At 35.0% G+C, this 24772-nt stretch overlaps 1 protein-coding gene across 8 annotated transcripts in view; it reads left to right on the forward strand.

Moving 5' to 3' along the window:
- The window catches only part of THSD7A (thrombospondin type 1 domain containing 7A), a 285664-nt gene that overhangs the window by 191189 nt on the left and 69703 nt on the right, over positions 1-24772 (forward strand). For all 8 annotated transcript variants that reach the window (XM_032111028.1, XM_032111075.1, XM_032111082.1 and 5 more), the window contains one exon: positions 18486-18677. In XM_032111028.1, the coding sequence (XP_031966919.1) occupies positions 18486-18677 (192 nt within the window). The remainder of the gene's footprint in view (positions 1-18485; positions 18678-24772) is intronic.

Raw genomic sequence — 24772 nt, forward strand, 5'->3', positions numbered from 1 at the left:
CAGTTGCATTGTTCTATATATCTTTAGCATGATTAGTTGGGATAATATGTCTTGACCTGGGTGTTTGGCTTCACAATTAGAATCAAACAGCAGTGTTTGTGAAGTTGTTTTGTATAATTGGAATTAGCTCCTCTCTTCATTTTGGTGTTTAGATAAGAGTCATTACAGCCCTTGAGACAACAGCAAACAATAGGTTATCCTCCTGCTTCATTGCTGAAGGCCAGTGATCGTCATTGTCTTTCCACAGTGGATGGCAGTAATCAGAATTTTCATTCAGGCTGAAAAAAATATGACAGTCAGTACCCTGGGTTGCCATTACAGAGGCTAAAATGAACTTTGATGTATTTTACTATATAAATGGAACTTCAGTCTTTTACTGTGAAAAGAACCTTTTCAGAATAAATATTAGTAAATCTTCCAGGAAATTTTACAAAGGAGTTTTTTAGGTGAAAAGAACACCTTTTGGTTGTGGAAGCTACCAGACTGGACAGAGAGTGATCAGAATTCCTTCATTGTATACATAATTTTAATAATTAGACATCTTTTAGTAGTGTTTCATTCTACAGATTAACTTTTGCTAATGATAGAGTGACTTTTTAAAAATAAATTTATATTCATCTTTTTGTTATATATGTAATATATGCAAGGCATACACACACACATGCACATACACACCTGTGTAAATACTACCTATTATCAAAAGTGTTAACACAGTTCACAGTCAGAAGAGTGATTTTAGAACAGATGAATTTGCACTATTTCTCTGTAGCTATGACAATCTATGAAGAATACTGTTTCAAAAATATCTCTGTATTATTTAACAAGAAGTCCGTAGTGGGAAAGCTGGCTCTTCTCCACTTTGTTAATAGACATATTAGTGTTACTCATATGTTAATAGGGAAAAAAAAATTTCTGACATAACAATCTGCAATATTAACTACTGATGAAAATACCTTCAAAATGCTCATTCACTCATTTTGTATTTTAGCTGAAGGCTGAAGCTCAGGTACTGGCATTGGCTGTAGTGTTGGTAGTGTACTTCTGATCCTCACATATTCATCTGAAATGACTTACTCATTTTCTAAGAATTTGTAAATAATAAATTGGTTAACAGTCTTTATAAAATACTGGGCTTTGTACTGCTGCGTGTGTTACTCCGGATAAAACAGATCTCACTGTCGAAGTGCAGATTTCTTCTGGATCTTTTTGAAACTCACTAATTGTTGGGTTACAGTAGCTCTACAGGGGACAGACAGGAGTGGACTCGTTGCAGTCTTGTGCCTCACAGCTGAGTCACTTGGAAGAGGGAGCCATGGCAACAGCAAGGTTCTTCGTGTATATGCAAATTCCTACAACTCTTTAAAGTAGCAAAATTGCTGCTGAAGTTGTCTGAGCAGAGGTGCCTGCTGATGTAGCTGAGTGCCACAAGTTCTGTTCTGGCACCTGGATGAAGGTGGGTGACACAGGTCTGGTCTTTCTGAGACTGAAGTGCAAATTCAAACCACTGCTGACATCAGTATTTTCTGATGTAAATGGGAAGATTTTACCTGTTTTGCAATACTGGGGGCAAAGCAATGGTGTTGGTATTAATTAAAAGATATAGAAGGCAGACTAGTCTGTTTTGTTCAGACACATTCAAACCGGTTAGTTCAGCTGCTTTGTCTGGAGCTGAAGCACTATACTGACTAAAAGGGAAGAGAGGACTTTTCCAGGATACCTGTCCTTAATCTGTGTTTATTCTCCGCTAGTGAGACCGACTGAAGACACCGTACATCAGCAATATAACATCCTATGTTTTATTTACTTTATTGTTTCTCTCAAGACTTAGAACTATTTATCTCTGAAATACTTATTCTCTTATTTTGTTGAATTTTACTTTAAAGTAAGTCCTATAAAATGTCTTCATCTTGTTTAAATTTTCTTCCATAGTTTCCTGATCAATATCTCAATTTCCTTCCTTAATTCTTTGGTAGTGGCTTTATAACATCTTACAATAAGCAGCTAATGAAATATATAGAAGAAATTTTAGGAAAAAGTGAAGATTGGCTGGTGCAATTGTTTTTATTTAAAATATTTTGACTGGCTTCAGAATCGGCTCTTTCTGTATATTTATGGCTTGAATCAAATGCTAACTCGGTAACTTCTGGTCTTCATTTATTTTCATGATGGGAAAAAATAAGAGATTCAATGGACCTGAGCATAGGTATTTTATAGGTGTGCCCACAGGTAAAGAATCTACTTTTTCTGACATTTCTATTGTGCAGCTGTATGCATTGAATGAAGAAACTGTCAGACTGGTTGGATTTTACGGTGGTTATTTAGAAAAGAAAATACTACTTTGTGTCACTTTATGACTTAGTTCTTTATAAAGAATGAAGAGCCAGATTCAAATTCAAATTACTTTGAATTATTCAGTTATGCCTCTAAGAAAACCCAGATCAAAATCTGGTCAATGCTCAGCAGTCAATTAGCAGAAAAATACAGTAGCTAATGACAGTTCCTTTGAGCTCATAGTGCCTTATGCTTACAGGAGCTTGGTTATGTGGGCATTAGTCATCATTTCCCAATATTTATTTCCTAGCTAATATCATAATAGAATTGTTTTAAAGTGTTCTTTGCCACTGACAGCTTTTTGGATGACCATCTGAGGCATCTAAATCAAATGTATGATGCATACTTTGTTCCTCACTGTAAACACATAGTCTCTGAAACTTATAACCAAGTCCTTCCTTTCTTTCCTATAATTTTCCTGCTAACATAAGAAACTACTGAATATGTTTCTTGGATGCTTGGTATATTTAAGAGTTTCTTTTTGAGGATAAAATACAGTGAAAAGAAAGGACCTTAAAACTGACACTCTAAGGCCATTATGTTTCTGACCATTGGATTTTTAAGGCATTTATTTTTAACAAGATTTTTAAGTTTAATATAAAGGAATATAAAGAAAAATAAGAGTGCAGTACTGCTTAGACTATCTCATTCAAGTCTCAGAATAGTATGATAATTGATAATTCTTCTTTCAATAAAAGGTCACGTTTAATTGATGACACCAATTCCTTTTTGTCTCTCATCTTGATATTAGGAAAAGTGACATGTCACTATTAAGTTTCATAGAAGAATGGATGCTTTTAGTGTTTATGTAACATGTAGTGATTTAATTATATGGAATGAATTAAATACATAACTTTTTTTGTCCTTGTCTTTAATAGTTTGCCTGTAATTTGATGTGATGATTTCAATTAAAGAGATAAGTAAAACAAAACCAGAATTCCATCTGCATAGTCCAGTAAACAATTAGCACTTATAACAGTGCAACAGGCCCTTGTTTCCAATTTATGATATATTTTTGAAGACAGAATTGCACTTGGGTATGGACAATGCCTAATGAGACATTAATGCCCATAAATAATATAATTAAGATAAAAACAGGTGGGCCAATCTTGTTACCAAAATCTTTTTCTGGGGTCATAGATCATAATGTGACTGTCTGTTCAGATGAGTTTGTTGTATTTTGACCTGTTTACTTCTGTAAAATGTAACACCTCACTTGTGTAAAATTTATTGGACTTCTAGGAGTAGAAGTTGCTGAAGTGGGAAGTGCAAATATTTTGAAAATGTATCCAAGAGAGCAATTACAGGTTTTATATGATCCGTATTCTTAGTAACTTTCTTTTGTTTTTGATGGCACAACCAGTGGATATTGCAAGAACTGCTTGTGATGAAATTAGAAGGGAGGGATTTGATTTATGTAACATTCAGCAATGCAGGAACCCAATTCTGATTTGACTCCCAGCTTCATTATGGTAAGAATGCAGAGAGGGGTAATTTTACATACACTTCATAACAATTGGGATTTTTTAGGAAGGTCAATTTAATCCTGTACAGTTTTTCCATTTATCACTTCAAATTATGCTATTATGAAACAAGAAAGATAAAGGGGGTTAGGAAGTTATGGATGGGTTATAAAACAGGATTTCTAGGCCTGTATTGGACTCCTTTGGTTTTGGATTTGTGTGACAACTTTTTAACTCCCTAAAGCATACTCAGAAAATATTTGAAATACTTTTACAAAACATATTTAGAAAACACAGTTTTGCATCTAATTCTGTTATATATAAAAATAATGATACATAGATGTACATTAAGTACCACTTTCTCAGAAGATTATATGACACAGCACTAGTTGTCAATCTTTATGATAAAATGCTCTAAGACAGTATATTCTCACTAGGTTTGAGGGGAGTCAGTTTTCCCATCTGAGAAAATGTTGCACAGGCCTATTTATATTTTACAACAACCTGCATGCTTATGGTCCATTTTCTAAATACATGTTATCAAATTTCAAAGCTGTGAAACCACTGTGTTGATAAATGGTGAGGATAAAAACATCATCATGAGCTAGTCATGTTGAGACAGAATAAATAGGAATTTTACTCTCAGTACTTCCAGCCTAGAGCAGCTCATTGTCTGACCTTTCTTACAGATCATAATTTGTGTTGAGTACTGGTTAATGAAAAACCACTCTTGTCTGCCAAAAAGTACTTGATTTCACAAGATAACTGTTCCAGTGGCCACTTAGTCTTAAAATAATCTGTGTCATTTTGCAATTCTTGCAATTCTTGTGTACTACGCAAGCAACGTCTTCACTGAATACTTAAGAAACTTCAAAATAAAACATGCTCAGACACAATGATTACTCAAAAGCAGGGTAAACAACTGATACCAGTCTCTCCAGTGTTCCTTTCATATTTTGGAGTGCAGATTGTCTGTGACTCTACGTAGCCACAGCCCCAGCAGAGGGAAATAGAGATTTGTACCTGGGACTTGGTGAAAAAGGGCATGGAAGACAAGGGGAAGAAACTGGTTCTGGCCAAACAATGAGGTTGAAAACTGGGGAAAGGTAGGATTTGACCCTGGTTTCCTCCAGGGCAGTTTCCTGAGACTAAGTAAGGAACTCGAAGTTATGAAATATTTCTACATGACAAGCATTAGGAATGAATTTGGTGAGGGATTTAATCTGCTAAGGGTCATCCCATGGGAGGATTTGAGAAGTAGCTGGAAAGAATTTGGCAGGGCCAGGTGAAAAGGACAATGAGGTGGCAGACTGGGATTAGTGTCTGGAGAAAGTAAGGCTGGATAAGAATCCAGAGAATGGGGAGTAAAGAAAATTCATAACTTCAAGGGCTGGAATGCCATGAATTTTAGTCCGCTTCTGCTTTTGTCTCATGAGATCACCAGACAGAGGAGCAGTTTCCAGCATCAGTGTAACACCCATGGCAGAAATACTATTTATCATTTGACTCCTGCTTTAAACTAGAAAACTGGGAAGAAATAGCACATCAAAATCTAGTATTTTAGTTTGCAAAGGCAAGTCCTCAAACATTAGGAAATTAAGTTTGTCTGGTCCTTATGTGAATGCATCAGAAGGAAGTATTTAATTATTTAATTGTGCCAACATGACATTTTCTCCACAGAACCTGCCACTTATTTGTGAGACAGATATATCTCCTTTGGTGATTAGGTGGGCATTTTGTAGTAATGAATGCAATGTCTGTGAAACAACTAACCTTAGTTGTCCTATTCTTCAGGGTTTAATTTTGCTCTGCTTTTGTTCAGCATCAGCAAAATATAAATAATGCTGACCCATCACATCTTCAGTGTTCTGAAGATAATGCTGTACTAGTGGGCATCTGATAGTCATGACAGAAAAATCTTATGAAAGATGCCAATTCTGTTTTAATAACACTTTTAATCAGTATGTGGTAAATAAAACATAGGCTCATGACTTGAACAAAGAGAATAAAACTAAAAATACTGAATAGCTCCTCATTAAGGAGTTTCCAATCTGTGAACTGAAGGAGGAAGGGACACAGTGGAAAAATAATAAGCTTGCTATTATGCAGTTAAAATAACTGCACTATACAAAGGCAGCTTTAATTTTGGCATTTACTGTTTGATTTCTTGGCACAGTTTTGGGGGTAATGTGGATTAAGTACGTAAATCTTGCCCTAGAAATTATCAGATGTTTGGGTTTAATTTTATTTAGACATCCTTTATCAGTACTGATATTATTTTATAAATAGAAAATTGATGCATGAGTGTTTTCCAGAGAAAAGATATTATTCCAGAGAAAAGATATTAAGATAATAAGATATTAAAAGATATTAAGATATAAAGATATTAATGAAATCTCTTATTCTGAATGTCTCAGAATTGAGGTTTTTTTATTTAAAGAGGGGAAAAAGAAGAATTACATTAGCTAGAAGCATCTTATATATTGTGGCAGGCTTCCAGAAAACCAGTAGTGAAAGGGAACCCTATTTTCAGGGTACAAATTATTTCTGTGAGTGGGTGTAAATCTACAGTGAAATCTCTCAGATTTCTGTGACTTTAGGACAATAACTTGCAGAATTTATTAACAGAGTAGAAAAGTTGTAATGTCTCTATACTTTTAGAGGTGTTCCTGGGTTTTTTTGGTTAAGTTGTGACAATGTTATTATATTTCCTTAATTTAGCATATATAAAATGTGGTGGTGTTTACATCTAGTTGAATTCCTGACAGCTCCTGCTCTGAATCCATACACTTTGAGGATAGGTGAAAGAAAAAGTCAAAAGGATGGGTTAGTTTTAGTCTTCTGGGGAGGAATCAGCTATGAAAATTTTTCCGAAAGAAAAGATTAATTCACAGTCTGAACTCCCTAAAGGCATGCTGTGCCTTCCACTTGTAATGATGAGAAGATATTCATTGCAAGATGGATAAAAAGATGCTCTCCAAAGACTGCATTTTGTCTGCCAGTAGTAGGACACAGACAAAAGCATCCATGAAATTAATTTAAAAACTATTTCTCAGAAATGTGTAAACATGACAGTGGCAGTGATCTCTCTTGCACCTCTTGGGTCCAATGTTTTAACTGTGATTGAATTGAGCTGTCAGATTACATAGAGAGTGACAACTCTTTACTAGCTGCAGCTGGATGAATAATGCAAAGAAAATATTTGCAATCATCTTTTGCTGTATAAAATAATTTTTCTTACTCTTTTAAACCCCCCTTTGAGTTACATGTGTATTTGTGTGGCAAGAGGTACGACAAACATATACAAATGCACACTTGTAAACTTGCTGCAAATTCACAGTATAGTAGTGAAATACTAGGTAATTGACCAACTGAAAAATTCACTTAATATTCTGTCAGGTGCAGACCATTAATCATTCTCTTCATCTTTGAGTTAAGCTTTTGCATTACAGAGAAGAATAGCATTAAAGTATTGTTGGCCAAATTCTAGGAAAGTACTGCAATGCTGAAGTATTTATGAACCCATTTATGATGCAACTTTTTGAACTTTTTTTGCTTAGATGTATAAATTTGTTAACCAAAGATAATGTTTATGCTGAAAATGAGAAGCCTGAAGTTTGTGAAAGTTTTGGTGTTTCTTGAAAAATCAGGCCATTTAAGGTAGCTGCTGAAAATATGCAGATTAGTAACTCAGTGTAGGGAATTGTTGAAAAGATTGTGGTGAGCACTGTCATTCTACTGACATTAGTGAAACTGTCACATTGTTTTCATGCTACTGTTTTCCCTGCCTATTATTTCCTTTTTATGCTTCTCTTCCTAACTCATATCCCTGAATGTTAATCTAGTTCAGAGCAGAACATCAGAATTATCTTTTCTAATCAAGATGGTTTGAAGTCACTGACATTCCATTGCCCTTCCCGAACTTGCTCTCCAGGTTATTTTGACCTTATTGGATGGGAAAGGAGGGGGAAATGCATAAAATAACACAATAAAATACCTGTGAAACCTTTTAAAAGGCTTCAACTGTTGATCTGCCCATATCTGATGAGGTTAAAAATTTCCTGAGAATACTCAGCAGTGAAAAAATAATACAGTAATTTCCAGTGATTAATGAAAGATGTTATTTTTTAAATAAGCAAAAAGACACATTGCAATAAAATAAATACATGTTGCATTTTCAAATCCATGTATTTTAAATCCTCTGCTACCAATATTCAAATAACACCATCACTATTTCTAAAGTCTGTGAAAGAATTTTTCTTCACTTTTAAACACAGGAGATCTTTTGTAACATTTTACATACAAATAGAGAAATCTATTTGTAGTTTATTTATAAATTTTTAATCTTTTTCCTGGAAGTCATACTTTTATATCATTTTGTCACTGTATGAATTGTGGCTTGATTGAGAAAAATTTATGAGAATGCTCTGTTGATCTTGGAACAATATCTTTTTAAGGTGACTTGGTTCTTTTAACAAGTGTTTTCGTAAATACAGTGTGAATTTTCAAATGATCTCATCCTCGAGGTTCTCACTGTCTTCCTTTTTTCTTATAGCTCTGTCAGCACTTTTCTCCTCCTTTCCCAATCCTGCTAAAATGGCCTATTGGTTTGACATATTGATCCCACTTGGTCCCATGACTAATATTGATTTTATTCTCAATGGGACCGTAGCCTGTCATCAAAGTTATTTTTATTTTCATATCAAGATGACATTTGATTGGCTTATTTGACACTAGAAGGCAGCTCTGCTTGGTTATGATCAATACACTTGTATTCTCTGTTCCTTATCATTCTCAGTAAGACTACATTAGCAAATGAACCATGAAAATGCTTCAACTACCTGTCAAGCAGTAGGAAAACTTTACTCCTGTTGTTAGGCGGTGTGTGGGTACTCTGCTGGAGTCTTTATTACAATTATTGAACTTCTATCCCTGTGGTACAAGTCTACTATGGCATCAAGTTAAAAGTATAGGAAATTTTCAGCTACAGGCATATCAGTTTCAGTTTTTGTTTACTTTACTTATATGCATGAAGACACTTTGTAAAGTTGATCCAAACTAACTGCAAAAATAATTACTTAAACTATATAAATGTGTCCCTGAATCCTCTTATTCAAAGTTAAAGTCGCCTTAATTCTATTTGTCAATAATTTTCTCTTTCATTCTGAATAAGGATAGCCATACAAAATGTTAATACAGTCTAACTAATCTCCTTCAAAGTCCCGGTTTAATTAATTTAGATTCATTCTTCAGCATCCATGTTTAGATCATGCTTTTTCAGAGATACTGACTTTAATATTTCAGATACAGCCTATTTCATGCTGTTGAATATTCAGTGTTATCAGAAGTAGTGAAGAATCAAAGAAGTATCACCTGTAAGAAGAGTTCCCCATAAGTCTTTGATGCATAATACAAAATATGCAGTCAGTAACTTACAGGGTTGTGTCAGACATAAAAAGGCTGTGTTACTTTTTAAGCCATAGTTAGTACTACAAGACACCCTCAGTGTGCCTTTGTGTGTGTGTAGTGAAGGAACTTGCCTCATCTATGGCTTTTTTGTTGTTTTTTCTTCTTTTTTTTAACTGAGACCCTCACAGGTAGCCAAGTGATTGCTGTATGCTTGGGGGAACTGACACTGTGGCTGCCATCATCACTGCCATTTAGAAATACAGGGAGAATTGGAAAAATCTTCTTCTATACTTTCTGAGTGAATTCAGGTTTTCATCCTGAATAAATCTAGCAAAGTATAGTGAAAATTTAGAAAGAGGATAAAGGAATAAGAGGCAAAATTTCAAACTAGTTACCACAAAATTTTAAGATGGCCAAAAGAGAACAGTTATTTTTCATTTTTCTCAATCTCATTAAGTAAAAAAGCCGAGCCCAAATAAGAAGTTTTCACTTTCATGGAAAAAAAAAAAGCATGGTGTTTTGTTGGTTTTGGTTTTGTGTTTTGTTTTTTTGTTTGTTTTTTTCCCAGCCAAATGCATCAGTTTTCTGTACATTTCTATGTTAACATAGTTATGAGATATTATTTTTTCATACTGTTGTTTAATCTGGCCAAATAACACTGCATTTTAAATAAAAAAATATTATTTGGGTAAAGAAATACTGTTTCATACCCTGGTTTTATTTGTGTCTGGCAAATTTAGACTCTATCTACATGACTGTAATCCTGATAGATGACTCTAATATAAATGGAGATACATTTGTTCTGCTATTACCAGACATAAAAATGGGATTACTGGAAGCATTAATATTGTATCTGAAAGTGTTAGTTCATTATGTTTAACCATTATTTTTAATTTACAGACAAAGAATATGCAAAGATGTTTTCCATCTGAAGCAATTATAGCAGGAAATATCCATCTTTAAAATATGTTCTTACTTTTTGTGTCAGAGTTGTCCCTTTATTGTTATCGTTATTTCAAGGTATGGAGTGCTATTTCAGTTTTGATTATTCCTGTAACTGGTTTGTATATGGTGCAAACATATCTGATGTATTAAGGAATATTGACCGGGATTTTTAAGCAGTGACTCACTTTCCTTGAAATTTGCATGATTGAAACTTTGGATGAATTTAAGGTCGGGGAAGAAACCTTGTAACCAGAACTGTCTTACCTCTGGAGCAGAATGGCTTTCACATCTTTCAGCTTTCCTATAAACCACTTGCAGGGGTTTACCTCCATCTGCATTTTTTCTACACAGTTGGTAATATGCTGTGTTGTGAGAAAGGTTAGCAAACACAAGCTGTAACTGCAAGCTGTAACTGAGCTCATTTACTGGTTTGGTTACAGAGAAGGAGCTGAAGTGTTCAGGTACTATTTTTGAAATTATATTTCTGCATGAATGTGGGAGTTCTTGAAGCCAGTGTCATCCCACTCATCAGAATAATTTTTCCCAAAAGGTGAATAAAGTAGAAATTTGCACATAACCATTAACAAGAAGTTATTGCTTGTAAAATACGATGTTTCATCTCATTAGGAATAGAAAATTATAAAAAGATCATGTTTTTTTCTTAAGTGTGTTAACATGTTGTTATCTTTGGTTGGAAAAGCACTAGATATGGTGGGTTTCTAAACTCCAGGTATTTTACTTTAGTATACTATTACTTCTTGTCATTACTAGTCATTTTTCATTGCAAATGTTTGCTTTAAAAAAAAAAACAAAACCACATTTTAAAATTTAGTATTTTATTTTTAAAGGTATATGTATTCTCCACTATTTGCATAAGGAAAGGACAGCAGTCAGTGGCCTTTTCCATATGTCACTGGTTTGTGTGTGCAGGTAGAGTGAAGATGTAAATAAGATGAACGTACTTGTGCTTAGGCTCTCAAGTTTCCCATTTAACAAAAAAAATAGACACATACATGTTTATGAGATTCACAGTGGGTTTTGTGAGTAAGCGGCTGAAGTATCATGTTTACCATTTTTCTTTCAGTAAGGAATAGACTGTATGATACTACACTGAAACCAAAACCACAGTGAATTTGCACATGTAAATCACCAAATCAAGCAGTTTACAATCCTGCAATGTTTTCATATCATTAAACTATTAGACCAACTTTCTGTCATCTTTGCATAACGAACAGATGTGAGTAACCAGTGTATTTGTCTTCATTTAAATCAGTGCCATTTCTACTTAGGCTTCTTAGAAGAAAATTACTTCAAGAATATTAACCATCAACTAATTAAGATGTACTTAATTAAATGCAAATGCTACTTAGCAAAAGCGATTGAGAGAAAGGCATGTGATTAGGGAATTAGTAACTGCTTTTACACTTGGAGCTACCAGCTAGGCACCTAAGCATTAGAAATGAATGTAGAAGCTTCACTTGTTAAGAATAATACAAGGGGAAAATACACCATCTTTTCACATTGTGTTTGTTGAAAAACTTAGGAGCCAATGAAGTAGGATATATTGAGGTCATAAATTGTAGTTAATGTTGCTTTATGTTTGATAATTAGAGAGGTTAAGAATAGTTCCAAATGTTGAAAATGTATAAGTATTTTTTGACAGCTGATACAGGAACTGTAACAGAAGATAATTACTAAGGTAATACACTGTTGCTGCTATTTTGAAAGACACTGCCATTTTACTGACATTAAAGCTTTTTTTTTTGGAGCAGACATGAATAAATACCATCAACGTGATATGAAGGATAGTGGGATTAATAAAACATTTAAAGTTTCCTATTGTCTATCAAAGTATGTGTTATTTGCTAGCGTTGAACTGATTCAAGGGCAAAAATTGTTCTGCCAGTCAGATACTGCTGCATGTGCTGCTTTTTTGCCTCCAAATACTCTTAACTTTGTTGAGCTAAACAAGATGGTGAATTTCATGTAAATATTATTGTTTCCCCTTTCTCTGGCTTATTTCATTAGGTTTTCAGAGATTAACTTCTAAATTCTCCCTACTGAAAAATCTGGGTCAGCTTTTTGAAGTTGTAGTATACATTTCAACTAGAGACACGTGTTCTAAGAAAGACAATGTTCCACAGAGAATTCCTCCTCTATAAAGAAAAACAAACAACAAAACAATTGCCAAAAATCAGTCCTGGGAATGAATTTCCAATCAGTAGTTCTGATAAAGTTGAAGTACAATAAAGAAGTTTGAGGAAGACACATTGCAAGTGTCTGATTATGAAAAAGGACAGAATTTGAATGAAAGTATTATGGGTATGCATTGTTCACGATGTAGCTCTCTACCTTTTCTGATCATTTTAAAAAGAAAAAGTCACACTACTGCTGGAGCACCAAGGTTTGGAAGAAAAACACCTTTTGCTGTGACTGTTCATGCTAGGCAGGCATGATTTTTCCTGTTGTGCTGAACTTTGGTAATCAATGAGTGATTTGCAAGAAATGCAGAAGTATTAGAAATTAAATCAATACTTTCAGTTTATCCTGGTGATTGATTATTGTCTGCTCATTTGCAGATATAAGGTGTCCTAGTATGTGAAGATGTATGGGGTTTTGATAAGTTTGATAGCTTTTCTGTAATGTGAATAATTTCTATTTTGCATTAGACTAATCATCCAGTGTGTAGACCAGGTTATTACTAAAGAAAATCTAGTATGGAACTTCACATTTGCATACATTTGTACATTTTCTTATTTAGTGATTTTCTTGATTTTTTAAAAAATTTTCTTTAGAATAATTACAGTTAAAGTCATTAATAGTTCTTCTATACTCTTACAGTCTAGTCATGACATTCCTGTAACTTTGAGGCAAGTAGATTATAGACTGATGACCTTTTAGTGGAGAAGGATATGTTTTACTAACTGTGACTATGGTTGAAGTGAAAAACAGGACTGAGCACATAGCACAGATCTGGTTTTAGTGAGTTTGGAATATAGATAGGTGTGCTTTTTTCTTGATGGGCAGAGTCCACACAAAATTTTTAGCTCAGCTAGTCTGATACATTCTGAGATTGACAAAGGAGTCAGTGTAAGGACAGGTATAGGTCCTCATGTGAAAGGAATGCATATGGGAAACTGTATGGTGATTCAAGATAAAGAACATTCTCAGCCATTTCAGCCTTTACAACCCATACCAGAGGCACTTCAGTAGTTTCCTGTTGATTATTTTTCTACACAGGAAAGGAAGGAAACAGTCAGTGGCAACCAGGACAGCTCATGGATTTTGCTATCATGTGAAGTAACTGCATTTTTCTCCTGCAGCCTCCATGCTTAGAGGCATTACTGAAGGCAGTTAAGTAATGAAAAGGCCTTCTTCACCCCCAAACACTTTAAAAGCTGAGCTCTGGAGTGCTTTTCCAAATATTTCAGCTGCCCAGCAGCTGTAGATGTCATGCACAAGATACTGACACAAGAGACTTTTTTTTCCTTGAAGCTGAAGATATAATAGTACATTTGAACATAGTGAAATAAGCAATAAATAATCTGAAGTCTGCAGTTTTAGCATTCGGGCTTAGTTGCTGTCATTATTTGTTTTATGAACTTTAAAATACAACTGTAAAATTTGTTTTACCACTGTGTGATATTCCTATCCTTTACTGATTACACAAGCATATTAAAAATACTATTAGATATTAATGTTCAAAGCACTCTCTTGATTTAATTCTATTTATTCTTATTTTATTGTCAAAATTTACTTAGTTTATATCAGGTTTTAATTCAGTCTTTCAGAAACTATACCTGGTTTCCTCGTACAGAACTGAGACCAGGCTCATTGACATTACATAAGGCTCCGGTAGCAATTTTATTTTATGCTGATTTTTTTAAAGTTGTTCTCTATGCCTCATTGAATCTTGCAGTGATTTTACTGTTCATTTTAAGTCTTAAAAAACATTTTTCTCTCTGTAAGCACTTGCCTTTCCATTTACTACAGGTCAGAATTTGACAGCAATTTTTTACTGGGCACCGAAGCATGCACCATGTTAAAAGATGCACAAAAAGCAAGAGGGTTTCTTTACCATGTCCCTCTAGTGATTCCAGCTCTAGGAATGCTTCTCATTTGAACTTTGTTAAAGCATTTTATGAGAAACTTTAATATCAGACACATTTTACAGATGAGTAGACAAAAACACAAAGGACTGACATGACTCAACTACATTAACCAGAGAAGATGGTCTAGCCCAACTTCTAGCATCTAGACTAAATTTTTACAGATACCATACCTGCTTTGTGAATGTAATAAAACAAGAATGGTGATATGAATACAGTCTGATACTTATTAGTCAGTTCTTCCTGAAAGCTACCTCTCTGACCTGTAAAAATTTGCCTGTTCAGTAGGAGGTTTGGGGTTTTTTGTTTGGTTGGCTTGGTGTTTTGTGGTTGTTTTTGATTGTTTGTTTTAAAGCAACTTAATAGTTGCGTAGTTCAATAGTGGCTCTCAAGTGTGCACACATACCAGGAAGTCTTCAAGCCAAGAAGTTGTCCAAGAGGAGGTTTTAATGTTTTAACTTGCTTTGCTGATTGTCCAGCTGGTTCTACCATAATTATTTGAGGAAGAGATTCAAAAGGCTATCCCTTCAGTACTCCTCACTGATGTAAATCCATAAAAAAAAAAATCCCAGGAAAAGGTTTAAACAACCTTTGACATTTTAAATTCTTGAAAAAATAAGCCTCTTTTCCCTCCTGCCATTTTTACATGCCGTCATTTCCTTAAGAAATTTGGAGTTTTTAGTCCAAAATGTGTGTCTCTTGCCTGAGAGAAATATAATTCAACAACATAGGCATTGTTTGTATATATGGACTATTGCTAGATTCCAGGTTTTAATGAACAAATCAGCTGATAAGCGGTGAAGAGTTCTCTTGACAGAAATGTCATATTCTGTTTTCATCTCTCCTTTTTACTTTTTGTCATTCTACATATAAGTAACCTAGGGCAGAGGCCTTTCAGTCATGTTTTTTGGAGTTCTGTCTTCAATTCTTGTGAAAAATGAATTTATACCCATAACGTTCAAATAAAATCATAGAATCATAGGGTGTTTAGGGTTGCAAGGGACCTTAAAGATCATCTAGTTCCAACCTCTCTGCCATGGGCAGGGACACGTTCCACTAAAACAGATTGTTCAGAGCTCCATCCAGCCTGGCCTAGAACACTTCCAGGAATGCGGCATCCACCATTTCTACACAACCTGTTCCAGTGCCTCTTCCCCTTCACAGTAAAGAATGTCTTTAATCTTCTCTCTTTTGGTTTGCAGCCATTCCCCCGTGTCCTATCACTACATGCTTTTTTAAAAAGCCCCTTTTCATCTTTCTTCTTTCAGCCTTTTTTAGGTACTAGAAGGCTGCTATAATGTCTCATTGGATTCTCTTCTCCAGCCTGAACAACTCCAATTTTCTCAGCCATTTCTCATGGGAGACATATTCCAACCCTCTGCTCACCTTCATGGCCCTCCTCTGGACTTGCTTCAACACACAATAGCAAATATTTTCAAATGGGACATTTTCTAAGTAGTCATTACACTGGCATTGTTCCCAGCTTATGGTTGAGTGGTTTCTGGTAGTTGACTACACTATGCACTTTAAAGAGGAAGGCAAAAAAGGTCAAGTTTTTCATAAAATCATTAGTGAAATGTCAGAAACAATTTAGTCTAAATAAAATATTTCCCCAAAGATAAGAAGTACCCATTATAAGACATTCCTTCCAACTGCATTTCTATGCTATTGAATTCATCAGATAAGGATTGGACAGTTGGCAAAAACAAAATGCTAATATGTAAGACATATATCTCTAGAATATTTTCTCTGTAAAAGCAAAGAAAAAAGATAGGCTTTGGTTTTGGGAGAGAGTGAAGGCTTGGTTTCATTTGAGATATAAACTCAGACTGAAACTAATCAAAATAATTTCTCATTGTGGCACCAAATTTAGCTTGAATTTAAAGTTAAAAGCCAGTAGGTGATAAATAAGTTCAGTATAGTGTTGTTTGTTTATACTGTGACACACTTTATTGTAATAGTACAATTTCTTGCAAAGTGTGCGGTTTACCTCATTGAGTCTTATCTAGCAATGGAACAGTTTGAGATTAGGGTTCACCCCTTTTCTAGCTTTTTTTTCTATCTGGAATAGATGTTTACAGTCCTCTTCTTTGTCTCTTGTCCTTGAACCCAAACACATGTCCATTCTGATGAAGCAGAAAGGAATCCCTCCTGCATTGGTGTCAGGGTGTGATGACCTGCAGTATAACAGAAGGAGCAATTGATGCAAAGACTGAGTCCAGTGAGGGAAGCAGAACTTGGTGTGGGAGAGCTATGAAGCCTTTGGCAGGACTCAAGTTTTTATTTTAATATGAGAAAATATAGCTGCTGAGACTGACTTGATCTCAATGGTCTTTATAATTCAGATGACTATGACTACTTTGGGCTATTTTAAAAACATGAGCTTCAGGATTTTCCCTGGTTTTCAGAACTAAGGAAGATTGATGATTGTAGTTCTGTTGTGCCTAAATATTCTGTATTAATAAAATAGTTGGCACTGGTTAAAAGGATCCAATATTGAATGGATGGCCCTCATCTTTTACTCTTTCACAAAGAATTTGGTTAGTACTTCTGGGACTCATGATATGTCTTTAGTATTAAAGAACCTCCAAGTTTCAGGAACTCAGTTTAACAGAGATTCTTATTTTAAAGGTTCTAAGACTGTAAACCTTGAATGAAAAAAAAATGTAGCTTAGGTAGTTTCTGTTTTGATTAGTATTTGAATAATTTTGTTATTATTATTTTATTGAGCAATAAAGCCTAATTTGAGACTCGGCAAAACAGTGTTTTTAGATCTTCGGCTTAATTTATAGCGTGCTCAGTTCTCGCTGAATTAGCTTTCAGATTCCATGTGGTAGTTACTAAGAGTAACTGATGATTCAATTACAGGGTATTTAATCAATCTATCTAACAAATATTTTGTCGTATTGAAGACTTAAGTTTATTTGCAAACTTGTTAAGACGTTATTTTGTTGATATTGGCTATTAAAACAAAGGGGTTGACACGATGGATTTTAGAAAGTGCGTAATGTAGACAACTCCTTTTGGTCCTGTCAAGACCATGTAAGATTCGAGAGTGTTTCAGTAGATGAATCATAGCAAAAGGTTTTATGCCCTAGTACAACAAAGATCATACAGCACAAAAGGCATTGAGATGCTTTGAAATGACATCCTTTTTAGAAAATAAAAAAGAAAAAAGAAATGTTGTGTTCACAACTGAACTGCCTCTTTCATGCCTTAATTGTATGTGGTTACCAGGGCCTCAAAAGTCCAATGTACTCTTAGATGCAACATTTTCAGTTCCTCATAACAGGCATTATGTTATAAAAAGGCTAGAATTCTAAAAAGTGGACCCAAATCTCTTGCTCCTTCGTTTTTTCCATCATTTGCTCCAACATGAAGATTTATCATGAGACTTAGAGATATCAGAATATGGGGTCATTTGTTCATTCCTCCCTTAGTAAATATTAACTTATTTGAACAAGAAATCATGTCACCTCACAAAACTCTCCATGTTGTGATTAAGGTGCTGTTCAGACAGATCTCAGACACAGTGCTCCCACAATTATCTGATTGAAAACAAAAGAAACCCTGCTATTTAAACACTAGTTAATATTTCATTAAGGAATGCATACCAGCCAAGATCTTTTTATTATAATGAAATGTGTACCTACAGAATATAAATGCATATATCTTGTTAAACTTCCATGACACAAAGACTGATGTGTTGCTGGTTTGCTAACAAATAAAGACCTTTCTAACCAAACAAAACTCTGACTGTAATTTACTGCAGCTTTTCATGTTTTGATGGATAGCTACAATTCAAAGGATGAATTGTGGGTTATAAAGCTGGTTAAGTTAGGATGTTTTTCCTTTTCTCCCTCAAATGCGGATGAAAACTGCGTCATTACTATACATGTATCTCCATGTACACAGTTTTCCATAGGTGTATTATATACTCTGTTACTCACATTTAGATTTTGTGTGGGATCAAGTATATATTACAAAACGAAAGCCTAAAGACCACCCAGGCTGGCATTCACTTCGTGAGAATATTGAATCAAACTAGGTTTAAGTACGCTCTTCTAGAATCGAGGCAAAGGAGAAAAGTGATTTTAATAAAAAATCTATTTACCTTGTTTATACAGAAGAACCGAATCTAATTTATTTGTGTGCCCATCTGGACTAGATTGCTCATTTTAAGTTAATTTAGCAAATGGTAGACTGCACTGCCTTTTTTTTTCCCCAGGAGAAGAGGTTGACAGACAGCTGTGTAGAGATGCCATCTACCCGATCCCGGTGGTGTGTGAAGCGCCGTGCCCAAAGGACTGTGTGCTCAGCATGTGGTCTGCGTGGTCCTCCTGCTCACACACCTGCTCCGGCAAAACCACAGAAGGGAAGCAGATGCGCGCCCGCTCCATCCTGGCGTATGCAGGTGAAGGTAAGGGCTCACACTCTCGCAGGCTCCTGTCTGATTGTGAATGCTCAGCTGTCTTTGTAATGTCAAAGTAATTTCTTGATTGACAGGAACAAATTATTAGGTGGAGTTGGGGGGTTTTAAATATAGCAAAATTGTTTAAATGGTTATCCTATTTACTCCTGGTACCTAAAGCTGTTTTAAAGAGGTTTTATTTTGCCCATTTCAGTTACTATGTTTTTTAATATGCTTAATGTTACTGTTTCTATTTCAGATATATGGTTTCCCTGTTTTCCATTAAAATTAGATAAGGCAAACAGTTTATCCAATACAGACTAGCAACCCTAATTTAGGTCCAGTTTGGAAGGATCTAAGTATCCTGAATGCTGAAAAGACGAGAATTTTAATGGCTCAAATGCTAGCAAATGGGTTTTGTAGTTTCTTATCTCAAATTGGTAATTTATGTTACCCCACTAACATTTTTATTCGTAGCAAGGCTTTGGTTTTTGCTCTGCAAGTCCTCACTCATGAATGGTTTCCATTTATTCAAATGGTCCTTGTGCAGAGTCTGCAGCAAATGCAAAGAGAAGACATATCTGGAAGATAAAGGAGAAGAAGAAATAGGTTTTAGATATAGGTTCATGGCTATTCTTTGATGATTTTTCCTGGTTCCTATAGCTCTTGGTTTTAAGTATTTGGAGAGGAAGAAATATATTCTGTACATAACATGATTTAAAAATGGCCATGTCAGGTGTGCCAGTGTCCAGCTGATAAAATGCCTCATGCAACACCAGGACCCAGGATACATAGGCACCAAAGAGTTCTTGGCAGGTGTTTACCCACATGTATTACTGACAGAAAAGTTAAATGCCTTCAATATAAAAGGATCGCATGTTTGTGTTAGTTCTTCTTTTAAACTGTTAAGAATTTTATTACTTTACATTAAGATGAAATTTAGCTGAAAAGTGAAAGCTGCAAGCTATGGAAGCAGTGAAACAGAGTATTTGTACACTTTTCTGTTTGCAGACACGGCTAACATTGCTGAAAGTGTACTGTGTATTTGACAGAATTTGGATGACTGTAAAAAAAATTAATATAGCATAGCACTTTCAACCTTTTCTCTGAAGGGAGCCTTTGCTAGAAATGTAAGTGGCAATAAGAACTATATTTTGGTAGCTGATTCAAATCATAGTTATTTAGATGGATCTATGTAACAAAGTAGAAACACTTTTAAAATTATTAACAAAATTGGGTTTTTGTTGTCCCTTTCTTTACAATGTACCAAACAGACTCATTTTGGGGGACACACAGAGCCAGATAATTCAAATAAACCTATATTCAGGCACTTCTTGCTTGTCCATGTAGGTCAAGACAATAGATTTTCGATATATTTTTGTAATTTTACTGGACACAGAAATTTAAACTCCTGACAAGCATGCCACAGAAGTGAAAACCTTAATTACTGAAAAAATTATTCCACTTTCTTATGCTTAATCTTAAAAGGTACTCCTTATTCTGACTTTGATACTTACTACAACCTAGGTTAATTTACAAAGTTGCAGATGCAGCAAAGCTGTTCAGCATAGCCTGGATTTTAGGTATGTGAATTTTATTCCTGTTCGTTGTGGAATGATCAGAATCAGCACAGAGTGATCACAGACAGATCTCAAACCACAGAGGTTCTAGTGAAGAAATCCCTAAAGTAAGGCTGAGAAAGCTAACTCATTACTTGGGTGTTGTAGTGCTTCAGCTTTGCTCGAACCCTGGCTTCTTTCCCACTATTTCAGATGAAGTTATTCTGTGCTTTTTTTTAAGGATACAAGCTGGTAGGTCTACCCACCTTACAGGAGTGTACTCACATCTTGGTCAGATTTCTTCAACATTGTGCCCCTTTGCACTCTGTATAAACTCCGGAGAATTAAAATATATAAATAAATGAAAGAACCTTCCAAGGCTTAGGGTATTTTTACAACCCTAGCTGGAAGGTACTTTTCACCTTTTCTTGTATTATATTCAAAATGTATCAGTTTAACTTTTATTTTTTATCCTTCAGTGGAATTAGAATTACTGTCATTTTTGTCCTCTTACTCCTGTTATGCCTTTTAGTCATTTGTTACACGACAAATAACTGAATGACTTTTCAGCTCCAGAATTCCATGACCGAGATCAGCTGTGCTCCCAAAACATAAAATACTGAGTGCTGGGAGGTCATTTCATGTTCTAGGAGCACAGAATATATTCATGTATCTGAACATCTGTATTCCATTGATATAAAAGAAAGCTTCATATGAACATCTTTTGGAAAACATACAGTCCTCAGTTCTGTTCAGAACTTAGGAAAAACGCACAGAACTGTAGATGGAAGCTCTGTAAGCATCATGTATAACTAAAAATTCCAAGCTGCATAAATGTAAGACAAATAATTCCATTTACACATTAAAACTGAGTTCTGAAAACAGCTATCAGTTCTGTTCAGGTGAACAGTCACACAAGTGTTTTCTTTTGGATTTCTGAACCTTTTCTTGAACTGTTGGTATGAGAGACAGACCAGGCTAGGTATACTATTCCATAGGAATTTCTGTATAATGTTGCCATGAGTTTTTACTCAAAACACAATAGAGCAAATATATTGTACATAAATATATTCTATTCCTATTATATATCAGGACTGGCTATTAATTAAGGAAAAAATATGCAAGACTGTTGCAAATAATTTGTATTGTAAGATGACATAAGGAGTCCAGGTGTGGGACCTTGATCACACACATCCTGCTGCTGGTCATTCAGTCCGCAAGCCTAGGAAGATCAAAGCATTTCAGGCATTACATACACAGCGAATACTGCAATCCCTCAAAGTATCTGAAGCATTTAATTGTTGTTCATTTGGGTACTTAAACATGAACCCCATTGAAATTTTTGAGGATCTATAGATACATGTGAAATAAGTTTTTTTTTATCTGGCTCTCAGATGGTTTTTTATCAAGTATTGTCTGTGATTGTTCAGTTTCTCTCCACTTTGCAATGAAAAATACTATATTCTGCCATTTTTATTGGCAGATAACTGTCTGTAATAGAGCTATGTCATTTCACACCTAAGAAATTATTTTTCCTTTTATTTCCCAGCTATCTCTGCTGCTGAATTGTTTTGAAGAAACCATCAAATTAACATAGCTGGCCACCAGGAAACAACCACAGCCTAATATTTTTTTTTTTTTTTGATGACTTAGAATAGGAGTAATTCAGCAGTATTATAATAGTTCCTCAGTGTCGAGAATAGGTTCAGAGGAAAAATATAAGCCCTAAGTAAATTACAGCGGTGACAAGGTTTGGTAATGAGCTCTGGGATACCGACTGCCTCTCCAGCACCACACTGTTTTCTGCTTGAGCCAAAAGCTGACCTCCGTTGTACACCCTCTCATCATCATTTCCTCATACTGAACAAGACCCTTTTCTTGTGGTCAAACTAACAGAGCCTCCAGCACGGTGTGGTCATGCACATCTGGGATGGGTTTATTTACTTGCATTCAGTGGAGAGAAAGGAGTCTCTTCACAAGATAAATACTTACTGTGCTTTGTGAGATGACTCCATGTGGAAATGAGTGTCACAATAACCATTTTTGATATTTTTTCTGAGATCATTGTCCTCAGCTTGAAGGTTTAAAAGGCAAAGTGATTTATAAATTTGCCTGTCTGTCAGACTGCCTATAGTGTTAGCTCATTTGTGTCACTGTCAAATATATCTTCATGGTACCGTAAGAAACTCAGAAAAGTCCCTGTATCAAAATACAAAATGACAGCAAAGGACATAGTGATGTTACCTGATATATCATATAGTTGTTCTGCATAAATCTAGTAAGGTATCATATACAGCTCAGCCTCACTCATGAATGTAGGGTTTGTCTATTTTTGTTTTATATTCCGTTTAATATTTCTGCTCTTTTTTTATTCCCTTTTCACAATAAATCTTATATAATTAGTAGTGTGCACTGAGACAGCTTCACATTGCTACTATATCTGAGACTAAGAAGTACTAAAGGAATCCTAGTTTTTCAGTAAGTAATATATATGTAGATTGATTCTGAATTGATCATACACTGCCATAGAGTGACACTGGCAAATCGGTGCAACACAGCACAACACTAATGTTGTGGATACATCCCAAGTTTTATTAGTAATATTGATTTTGGAAAATTAAAGATTTAACACCCCACTCCCCCCCAAAAAAAATCGAAAACAAAACTAAAACCAAAAAACCAAAAGTCAAATGGAAAGAGGAAACTAAGATGACTTAAAAGCTTAATTTAATAAAATGAGAGTGAAGGGAAATTTTTTTTACGTATTCTCTTAGGGCAGGGATGCATATGCATGTCAATGTTTTACTATGAGTATTACATGCTCATAGACTAGCAAAGTGTAGTGCCAGAAGGACTATTTGGTATGACCTCATATATCACAGACCACTAAACATCACAGTTAGATAGTATAGAATATCAGTTGTCTGTCAGATATTCTGTTTGACAGGGACCAACAGCTCTTCTCATCTATCTGCAAGACTAATTTATTGAATATATAAGAAATAGCTGGATCAAAGGAGTTTCTTCTCAACACTTGGCAAATTATTGTTGATATGCTTTAAAATTTTATTCCTGATAAAATTCCAGTGCAGTTTGAATTCGTAGTTACAAACAAGAAGTCATGCTTAGGGTTTTTTAATGTATTTACTCTTCCTACACTTCTTGAGGTTGTTTTTAATTTTTGTATTTTCCTGGCTTGAAATAACAGCGCTTGGTAATTAAATCTGAAAGCATAAAATTGAGTAATTGTTTTACCAGCAAATTGCTAATTCACAAAAGAATAAGTTTTGGAGAACATGAGGTTTTTCATGAAACAGGAATAAAAAAACCCCACTTAGTTTTGGGACCATGCAAAGTGAATTTTCAGGCAAGACTTACTAAGTGACCTGACACCTGTGTGAGAAAGGTGAGCCAGGGCAGGGTATGTTACTGTGTTCTTTTGCTCAGGAGCTCATCAGCTCAGATTGCTGACTGTAGTGAGGGGTCAGGGGCTGAAATCCTATCCTGGAAAAGACTTGAGGACAGGTCTCTCATTTCCCATGGGTCCACTCTGCATCCTGACCTGTTGTGTGTGTAGGACAGGTCTGCTTGGTTTGTATAATGGATATACACCAGGTGAGGAAGCATCAATGTTTGCAGAACAGGAACAGTCTTGGTTCTGACTGTGTCTGTTTTCAGGAAGTGCAGCTGCCTTGAGAAGTGTCTACCTCATGAGAGAGAGAGAGTAACACCTCACTCACTAGAATACAAGAGACACTTCAGTCACATCTGTTTTCTCAAACTTTAAGACTATTCCAGCTGTTTTGAAATGCATTTGTAAAACTATATGCATTTGCAAAAACGAGTTATATCAAGACGATTAATTAAAATTATCCTAAATGCTTAAAAAAATGTTCAGCATTTTGAAATTTAAAAGTTATCAAGTCAATGTCACAAAAAAAGATTAATAAAATCCAATCATTGAATATCCTCGAGCAAGGTGTCTTACCCATTAGCAATTCCAAACCAGGCAGAAAAGAAGTCTAAGTGCATGACAATTCTGTTAAAGCTTTCAAGGAAACAATATCATATCTCACCTATTTTATGAGCAGTATGCAAGTCCCTCTGCAAACCTAGTCGTTCATTTCCAAGACCACTTTGCTTAAGAATCCAAACCCAAAACTAAATGCTTCAACTGTGTTTTGTATCCTTGAAATTATTATTTTTAGTACTGCCAAGTAGTTATTTACTGTCATCTGATCATCTATTATTAAAGGATATGTTTATTATTGTACGTCCCTTTTTGGCATATTCTGATGAATTCAAATGTCTGTTTTATTTTTTTCCTGTGATACTCATTTACTTTTATATTCCTGTCAAACCTGTTCTCAACTGGGGATATGCTCATAAAGTTGTTACCCCTACACAGATGTTGTAAAGGGCATCTCTAATTGCCAGTTTTCCAGCCCCTTCTACATCTTGTGTACCTAGTTAAATTTGAGGAAGCACAAGAGAATGCTGTTTTCCTGTAGAGAATGGCACACTGATTTTTATTTTAGTAGTATT

Source organism: Corvus moneduloides, chromosome 1 (genome assembly GCF_009650955.1).
Source record: "Corvus moneduloides isolate bCorMon1 chromosome 1, bCorMon1.pri, whole genome shotgun sequence".
In the NCBI taxonomy this organism is placed as follows: Eukaryota; Metazoa; Chordata; class Aves; order Passeriformes; family Corvidae; genus Corvus; species Corvus moneduloides.